This window comes from Crocodylus porosus, unplaced genomic scaffold, assembly GCF_001723895.1.
Source record: "Crocodylus porosus isolate Cpor-Errol unplaced genomic scaffold, CroPor_comp1, whole genome shotgun sequence".
NCBI lineage: Eukaryota > Metazoa > Chordata > Crocodylia > Crocodylidae > Crocodylus > Crocodylus porosus.
Window position 1 is genome coordinate 7,791,220 of NW_017728947.1, and position 9,790 is coordinate 7,801,009.

Consider the following 9,790-nt stretch of genomic DNA (forward strand, 5'->3'; position numbering starts at 1 on the left):
TTCCTGCCCTTTGGGCAGGGGGCTGGACTCGATGATCTCCCGAGGTCCCTTCCAGCCCTAATGTCTATGAAATCTATGAAGGAGAGCCCACCGACAGCCTGACTGATCGTACCAGTGACCTGTGAGGGAAAGGTAGGTGTGATCTCCACCCTGGCTGCTCCAGATGCCCAAGGTGAATTGCAAAGCTACCTGTGGACCTGCCTTGCGCAGCTCCTTCCTCAAGTACTCCCTGCATGCCTTATACAGGGAAGGCACCACCATCTAGCTGAAAGTGATGTGTACAGGCACACAGTATGATGGGGCCATGAGCCACCTGAAACCTGGGTGCTCAACTAAGGAGAAGGGCTGCCCATCCGCAGCAAGCATCTCCCCAATGGCCTGGGTGGCTTTGCTTGCCCTTACAACACACCCCTCTTTGTCTGCAGCTTTCCCCCACCGCTCCAGGGTGGCCTGCCTCTGCTTTGTGGGGATGGGGGCTTTGGAACGAGAGGGGGACTTCTTTGCAGGCAAGCTCCCACTGGTGCCAGGCTGAGGAGGAACAAGGGCAAGGGGGTGCGGCCTCCTGAGATGAAACACTTCACCACCATGGCAATACTGCTGCATCTCCTTGCCCCAGCTGATCTGCCTTTGGCAGTACTGGCAGATAGCATACCTGGGATCATCTGCCACCTCAGAGTGATCCCTCACTACACTACCTCCCTGCTTCTGGGTTGAAGGTGGGGATCCTGCCTTATCCCCCTCAGCAGGCAAAGTCACAACAACAAGGGAAGCTGAGCCACCTGCCCCCACAACCTTCTCTGAGGTGCCTTTTGGAGAAAGAGACCTGGCTCTAGGGGAACTTTGAGGGGTGCAGAGCACAAACTCAGTCTCTCCCTCCTTCCCCAGAATTTCTTTTGTTAGGGAAGTGAGCTCCCCTGCTTCTAGATCCAGCTCCTCCTCTGACACTGAGGGGCTTATGCTGGGAGATGAAATTTGGGGTGGAGGAGACTGTTATGTTGGTGCTGGTGGCTATTTCTGCTGTTAGAGGAGGTGGAGCAGGAACAGGTACTGCTCCCACTGGTAGCAGAAGACTCATTGTTGCCAGGAAAGAGGATGCATCTATGTTTGGGGGGAGGAGGGAGGAAATTCCAGCTCTCCCCCTAGCCCCTCTCCCTTCCCTTGTCAGAAGACCTGGCACCTGCCTTTCCAGCACACTTCATAATGTTTGCTGGAAAATGTGTGTGTGCAATTGTAATATCTCTTCTCCCTGTTTACTATATGTGTGTGTAACTACTATCTCTTTTTCTTATTTGTTTACTATATGTGTGTGAGCAGAGATGACATGAGCAGGGTGCAGGGCCTGGGGCAAATCAGCCTGTGCAGGGCCCTGCCCCTGCCGTGAGGAATCTAGCGGTGGATTAGGTGGGGGGAGGGGGGGAAGTGCTGAGCAGCCAGATGTGAAGCTGGTGGCAGCGCGGAGTCGTCGTGGCTGCTCTGCCCAGCTCTGTGTGGCCCCCCCCAAAGCATGGGGCCTGGGGCAGTTGCCCCGATTCACCCCCTCCTCCTAAGGGATGGCTTTGTATGAGAGTATGTGTAAAGTATGTGCTTTCTTGCATGGTGATGGATCACGTGCTGTCAGGCAAAACACAGCTTTTTTTTTAAAAAGTGTGGGGGGAAAAATAACATGAACAAATAAGAGTTTTTTGGGGAAGAATAAGTTGAAATGGATTGGATAGGGATAAGTAGAGGGATTCTAGGTAGGGGTAGTTAGTAAGCTGTATCCAGGCTTTTCCAAGAAGAGAGACCTAGGAGGAGACTGACTAGGAAGCCAAGCCAGTCCAGTAGTACCTTTCAGTTGCTGGTGCTCAGGCAGAAACGGCTCACAAAAGGGAGGGAGAGGCTGCAGAAAGAGGCTTATATGCTGTTTCTACATCCCTTCCCCAGAGCACTGTGATTGGAAGGGGACTTGGGGAAAGATGAGTCACTGGGCAGCTATAGATGTCAGTCCCCCTGGCCCCACTCCCTCTTCTCAGTTTCTGTTTCCCTGCAAGGCTGCCTTCCAAGTCTCCACATCTTTTGCCGAATCTTTTCCAAATCTATTCGGAGGCTCTGAATGGATTTGGAGGGGTGTTTTTGTCTCCCGATTTGATTTGGATTCAGTGATTCGGCCTCCAAATCAGGCTGAATCTTCTCCAAATCGAATCAGCGACTTAAGCTTTGTACACACCTGGTTTATATGCACTGAAATTCTGTTGCGTTACAGATTTGAACTACTTTCCAATCACTTATGCCAGTCTATGTGTAATTTCTGTCCCTAGCCCTTGTGGCCAGGAACAAAAATCTCAGTCTGTTTGTAAGACATTCCTTTCTAAGTCCTGGTGGAGAACGGAGGTTTTCTGAATCCTACTGTTACTGTGATCAGTAAGCATTTGTGGAATTCAGTGGCAGAGCTTAGTGCTGCTACCAGTTAAATTGTGCCAAACTTTTCTGGCCGCATGGGCCAGAGGAGTGTTATGGAGCTGGTCTGCAGGCCAGATGAGGCGCATGGACCTCCTCACCTTCCCCTTCTCTATTCCCACAGCATACCTGATTCAGCGACTTTTTCAGCTGGTCCGGGACCCAGGATGCATGTGGTGTGGATCCCTGAAGGCTGGGGCAGGTGCCGTGTATGATGGAGACCAGCTGGAGCAGGAGTTGGGCTGCATGTGGTGGCTGCCCCAGCAGTTCCAGCTGCCACATGTAGCACAAGTCCCAGGCTGGCAGGGGTGGGCACTGCGAGTCCCGGACTGGCTGGGGAGGGCACTGCATGTGGCACAGTCTTGCCAGGGTAGCCATGATATGAAGTGCCTCTAGCACGCCAGTCAAACTGTACCGCGTGTGGTGCCCACCCCAACACTTGGGAATTTGCAGTGCACACAGCACAGGCCCTAGACTGCCTGGAGTGGCTGCTGGATCAGGTATGTTGGGGAAATGGGGAGAAAGGGATAGGGTCCATGAGCCTGATCCAGCCTGCAGACCAGCCTCATGCCACAGGAGGACACTGTGCCCTGTGTGGGTCTGATCAGACTCATGAGCAGCACTGGGGGCCAAATGACAGGGCTCCGTGGGCCGGATCCAGCTTGCAGGCCCTGTATTTGACACGCCTATTATAGAAGTTTGTTTTTTGGATTTTAAGGGTTTTTTTTGTCAATTTAATGACCCATGTAGAAGTAATGATAGTTCTATGGGATGGATTGTTTTTTAATTTGCTTTAAAAAAACACAACACCTTGCAGTATACTGCTTTGGCAACCTTGGCTTAACATTTGAGTATTTGGCTTTGTAATGGCTTTTTCTTTTTTGTACATGCAGTCCAAAAATGAGATTTCAAAAGAAAACTTTTATTACTGTGGGGTTTGCATGGCATGTAAGAAATCATGTATGTGGCCACACACTGAAAAAAAGGTTGTGTGTGTATATACCTTTATATAAAAGTGTTGATTTGTTACCAGTTCTGTACTATCTTTCCTGTTTAGGAGGTGAGGTTCTGTAGAAAATTCAGTACTTAATTAAACTCCGTGTGCAGAGGTATCTTGCAAAGGCCGGGATCTATAATTCCAGTATTAACTTTTATGGAACTTTTTGTGTTTATGTGAAATATCAAGTTTAAGCAGGTTACAGTAGGGGTTTACTTTGGTATAATCAACCTGATTCAAAATCAGTTCTTTAATCAAATTGCCACAATACTTTTTTTAATAGAGGACTGTAAATTCACTTGATTATCAACCGTTATATTCAAATTACAGATCCCTCAGCTGGGCAGTGTTTCTGAACTGAGTTTGAACAGTGTTTTATGGACAAAGCAAACTAGCTCCTTAATCTTGCCTTCAGTTTCAAATAAGGCTAACCTTGTGGGTGGTTATGGATCCAGCTGCAGGATCCACTCCATTTCCCTGTTATTTTAGGATGAGCAGTTTCAGGAGAAAAGTAAAACTGAAAGGTAAATTGGTGTCTGACAACAAGAGTATATTCTCAAATTTCATTTTTGCAGGTACAGGGCCACACTAATGATAATGCACCAATGAGCGAATATTGCTAGTCCTTTGTACGTTAATGACATCTGTGCCAATGATACCAGAATCCTGTAGTCATGTATTGGCAGAATTTGAGTGTTTGGATCCTTTGCTTTCTGCACTCAGGTTGGATTCTAGTCGCCTGAAGGTGAGTTTATGACTGTTGCATTTAATTTGTTGTTATTTTCTTATTGACATGGAAAAAACAATATTTTTGCATTGTACTTCTGTTTGCTGAACATGTATATAAAGTTACTTTGATTTGTGTAGTCCTAGAAGCTATTATTCAGGTTGCAGATCATGACTTAATATGAACTTTCATGGTTTAGAGTAGGGGACTCTTGGAAGAAGAGGAGTTAAGATTGGTATAAAACAAAAATGGATGCGTCTTGTCTACGGTGGAATAAACAGAAGAATATTGCTAGGTTATTTCTGAAGTGATGACAATTTTGGATGTTTGATGTAAGTTATTGTTAGGATGTATTTTCAGAACAAACTAGTGGCTACACACAATATACAATACTTAATTCCAAAGTTTTGGGGTGTTTAATCATATAACTTGAAATTCAAACATCTGTTTTATGATTTAAACATTAATTATTTATCAGTCCATGCAATTGAATGCTTGATTAGACTTTCTTAAATTGAAGCAACTTGATAGTTGTGGACAACTTCTATGTTTTACTCAGGAACACTTTGAATTAATCTAGTGTTACAATATTTTTTACCTTTGTATAGGTGAATACAGTCTAATGAGGTTAGCTTGTCAGGGAACTTACAAGAAGGAAAAATATCTGTCTTTGTACTTGTTTTTTTTTTAACTTGCTTGTTTTTGCTGTTTGCTTTCTCCTGAACGTGCTTTTCTCACTGCTTTAATAATCTGGCTAGGGTTTTGCACTCCCAGGCTAGGTACAAATAGCAGGCATACAACAAGCTCTGTTTTCCAACAAATGGAAAAGGGGAAGAGAGACCATTATTTGCTGCATGTATTATAACAAGTAGTTACACTGCTGTGTTAACTCTTGTATTTCTTTCAGTGCACATGCATAGCTGCATCTCGGAAATGGCTGGCGCTGGGTAGTTCAGGTGGTGGCTTGAACCTTATCCAGAAAGAAGGCTGGAAACAGCGACTCTTTCTCACTCATAAGGTAAGTTTACATGATAGCGCTGCATACAAAAACCTCAGGCTCAGGAGTGGGCAGTACTTCTATTGCAGAAATGGGGAAGTGGGATCTTTTATAACTCCCAGGCATGTACAGCCTATTGAATCACCACATAAAGCAAATGTTCTGATTCCTCTGTTTTGAAGAGAGAGGTCCTTGCATGCAGTAATAGTGTGGTCCAAAGTGTTGTTACACACCCCTTTGCATGGCACAAAGGAGCAATACCAGGAGTCTGGATCTCTCAGTTTTTCTCCAGATTCAGAACTTAGCATAAATTAAGTTTCTATCAGTTAGCATTCAGAAGAAAGCCTTCAAAATGTGTAACTGGGGGGACAGCTGTTGGCATTTGGAGTGTCTGGGAATACTCCAAGTCTGAGTTGTGCATTGTTCTATTCAGTATAGTGTGTATTGTCTCACATAACAATGATGATTCTTTAAAGTTTAACCTTGTTATCCATATAAGCTAGTTACTTCCTTTTTTTAACTGCTTTGATGAGAATCATATTGTTAAGATATTAGTCTACACAGTATCCTCATACATAACACACAGCAGGGTTGTAGAGAATACATGATTGACTTCATTTTCCTGAAGGAGGGCATAGCTTTTTAAATAATCTGGGAAATGCTGTGTTAGTACATCCAAAGTGCTGTTGGAATTTTCAGTACTGTGGGTATTATAGGCATTAAGATTTTAAAGTCCTGCTTAAAAAAAAAAGTACAGCATTAAAACTGCTGCCATACAGAGTAGAGTGATGGATCTACTAGTAGCGATGTTGCTGTGTTACAGAAATTTCTAGGCTGTTATTCTGGTGTAAATATCTGATTTGCTGTTAATCCTGTTCTTTTTATTCAGTGCTTGCACAGTGCTCATATGGAGACGGACCAAATTAGTAGCATTTTTATTTATGCGTGATAGTGCTTTTATTGGTGTCCTTGGATAGCTTGTGTTAGGATTTCACCTAACTTAGTTCTGTTTTCATAAAATAAATTTTCCACAGGTTGAGGCACGCCTACAGTCTTTTCAAAATATACCCGCAGATTTCTGATCATCTCAAAGGCCAAAAGATCTCCTCAGTTAACTGAAGCATGCACATAAAGGAAGCTGTCTAATACAGACAGTACATGTGGCTTCATGCCCAGCTGCCTTTTTCAGTGTTAAAATTGCTGATGGGTGGACTGAATTGTCTTTGCAGTTTGGAATGCTCTAAGATGTTGTTCTCCTCTGGTCCATCAATTTGGAATCCAGTATAGATCAGCAGCAATCAGAATGTATTATGGTCTAGCACTGGTTAATGAAATGAGTTTGTTGTTTAAACTGAAGTTTTTTTGTGGGCAGTTGTCTAAAACATCAAAGCAACCTTCATAAGTGTAAGGCTTGAACGGCTGTGAAAATTGTATTCTGATCATCTGTGAAACCTAATCTTAAGTAAAAGTAGAGAGAGAGATGCAAGCAGGGGTCTTCATTGCTACAACCTCTGCTCTTTCTGCTTTGTGAATTAGGACAAGGTTTCACAGTCCAAAGCTCTCACGTGAACCCCGTTTTCATAATGAGTTCACTGTTTAATACAATTTAAACAGGAGGCAAAGCCTTGGAATCCAAGAGCATTTGGAAGTAGCTACTGAGTTTTTTTTATTTCTCTTTTTTTTTAGTTTGTAGGCAGAGAACAAAAGCTGTATCAAATCGTAGAAAAGTAGGGCTATAAGTTACTTCAGGGGGTCATTGAATCCAACTTTCTGCTCAGGACAGGGTCATCCCTATGTAAAAACCATCCTCGATTAAATGTTTGTCTAACCTGTTCTTAAAAACTTAGGGAACATGTCTGCCGTACAAATAACAGGCATGAAAGCCTGAAACATCAAAAACTCCCTAATGCAGGGGGATAAGGACACTGTCAACATCTTGTGTCTAGAATGACAGGAAGCAGTTGTTAAAGTACGATCAAGAGATCAAGCAAGAGGTCTGTGTCTTTGCTATAGGAAAAGGCAAAAATATCCACAAACCGTGCCAATCTGACCATGGAGTAAAATTCCTTCCTGATCCCAAGTGAGGTGATTGGTTTGACTCTGAGTGGAGGAAGAAGACCTAGATAGAAACCTAGACTTTTTAGTCCCGGCAGAAACAGCAGCATGCTCCAGTCAATCCCTGTGCTTCTGAGGAAGGGAAAAAAAAGCCTTGTAGCACCCACTGTAGATAGTGAAACCTAATTATATGTATTGAAAACTGACTGTACTATTGCTTTTGGAATCACTTTCATTTCAATGCTTGACTGGTCTTTTTTGCATCAGGAGGGTGCCATTTCCCGGGTTGCCTGTTGTTTACATGATGAAGATTATGTTGCTGTAGCCACCAGGTGAGAGATTTACTACAGAAATAACTTGTACTATTACCCAAGGCCATGAAACAATTTTTCTGGGTTGCTGCCTTGTTAATTTGCTTAGGCCTTATTTGCACAGGGAATTTAAATGGCAAAGCTATTGCAGGAGCTTCCTGTGTGGAAAGTCTGTCCTGGACTAATTGATCTGGACTAAAACTGAATAATAAAAGTGATTTATTCCACAAGAAATTAGGTAAACGGGGAACTATTGCAAAAGAGCTTCTTCCATATTAGCTATGTCAGATAATTTCCCCGTAAGACTGGTCTGAGACAGTTTGACATCCTGGGGAAATATTTCATGTACTTGACAGTGACATGGATAGCTAATACAAGATAAAATGTTTGAAATTCAGCTAGTTACTTACTTAGTTTATACCTGGCACCCTGATTGATAGTTTTGGCTTAGGGTTTAGTGGCAAAGTGAGGAACCCTTCAGGTTGTACTCGCACATTTTTGGTGGGATGATCTATGGGTATTTGTTGCTCCTGTTTCTTGGTTAAGTGTGCAACTCTTCTGAATTGTTGGTCTATTCACAAGCAGAAAATGCAAACTCACAACCTAAATTAAAGTGAATTCTTTGCTTTCACTGCTGATGGGAAAGGAGCATTACTTCACTACTAGCAGAAATGTTCTTTTAAAATTCTAAATTTCTCCTAATTACTACAGTCAAGGCCTTGTTGTAGTCTGGGAATTGAATCAAGAACGTCGTGGGAAGCCGGAACGGATTTATGTTTCCTCTGAGCATAAAGGCAGAAAGGTCACAGCTCTCTGTTGGGATACAGCTGCCCTTCGAGTTTTTGTGGGAGATCATGTGGGGAGAGTATCTGCCATCAAGATTAATACATCCAAACAAGGAAAGGTAAAATGTTACTTGTTTTCTTGAGAGAGAGGTGAGCTGAAAGAATCTCGTGGGCAGGCATATAGAATCTGTGTCTCTGTTAATAAAAAAAAGAACGAGTGAGAGTTTGCCGATGAATTCTAAGTTCTGGACACTTTAGTGACAAACTAGGAGTGAAGAGTTAGTTTCTTCAAAATTTATATATTGGTATAAATATTCTGTTCAGCTCTTGTCTCTGTATATATAGCTAATCTAGAAAGTGGCATTATAACATGAATATTATTTCAAATATTATGGTAGCATTCAACTTTGTTTGAAGTGCTAAATTGCACCTCTCAGAAGCACTAATTTCTGGCTAAAAGGGATAAGACCTTTTTTCTAGAGGTCTGCATAAATCCAAAATGTCAGTCTCATTGTTACTTCAGTTAGTCTTGGGTAATTGAAAGAAACCCACCATTTATTGAGGCTTTTACGTAACTGTGGAGGGGATGCGCAGAGCGGTCTTATATTTTGTCACAGCCTTGGCTGCACTTCTCCCCCTAAAAGATTTTAAAAAGTAATATTAATTTGCCCTGACCTGCCTGTCATGCAGCCCTTGATGGCTTGCTGAAATTCAGTAATCGGCCCTCTGCTCAAAATAATTGCCCGCCCCTGAATTAAAAGGTCAGGATTGATTCAAAGCTCTCTGAAACTTTGGAAAAGATTCAGAGAGCTTTGATGATTCAGGCAGTCCCTGGTGGCTGCAGCAGGGAGCTGCAGCTGGATTCCAAGCTGGTAAGTAAGGCGGTAGAAGCAAGCGGGGTGGGGGGGGGATATAGGGGGGACCCCTGCCTGCCCCAGCTCCTGACTCTTTAAAGAAAAGCCCCAGTGCTCACCAGGTGCTTCTGGGAGTGGGGTGATTCCTGCTGCCCCCCACTGCCCCCCACTGCATGGGGACCTCTGCACAAGCCCCCTGACACCTTCCCCCTCAACCCCCCCATGCCTGCTCTGTCCACCATGGCTTTGGCCTTTTAAGAAAAGAAAACGGAGAAAACCCCCAGGACTTGGTGCTCCTGCAGCAACCTCGGGACTTTGGGGCCTTGTGTGGAGCCCTGCCCCCTCCCCCCATGGCGCAGGCCAGTAGGGGGTAGTGGGGATCGCCCCTTGCTGGCAGGAATGGTGAGTGCAGGGTTTTCTTTCTTTCTTTTTTTTCTTAAAGGGCCAGAGCCACGGTGAGCAGGGTAGCCATGGGGAGGCTTGGGGAGCAAAGGGTGGTGATGGGGGCTTGTGCAGAGCCCCCCATGCAGTGTGGGGCAGCCGAGATTGTCCCCCTGCCCGGCAGCACCTGGTGAGCTGGGTTTTTTTTTCTAAGTGCCAGGAGCTGGGGCAGGCGGGGCAGCCATTG

At 44.2% G+C, this 9,790-nt stretch overlaps 1 protein-coding gene across 2 annotated transcripts in view; it reads left to right on the top strand.

Annotated features, from left to right (window-relative positions):
* HPS5 (HPS5, biogenesis of lysosomal organelles complex 2 subunit 2) overlaps nucleotides 1–9,790 on the top strand; it is a 45,669-nt gene that overhangs the window by 8,441 nt on the left and 27,438 nt on the right. For both annotated transcript variants that reach the window (XM_019551818.1, XM_019551819.1), the window contains exons 2-5: nucleotides 4,009–4,178; nucleotides 5,068–5,178; nucleotides 7,480–7,544; nucleotides 8,235–8,427. In XM_019551818.1, coding sequence (XP_019407363.1) covers nucleotides 4,071–4,178; nucleotides 5,068–5,178; nucleotides 7,480–7,544; nucleotides 8,235–8,427 — 477 coding nt within the window. In that variant the 5' untranslated portion in view covers nucleotides 4,009–4,070. The remainder of the gene's footprint in view (nucleotides 1–4,008; nucleotides 4,179–5,067; nucleotides 5,179–7,479; nucleotides 7,545–8,234; nucleotides 8,428–9,790) is intronic.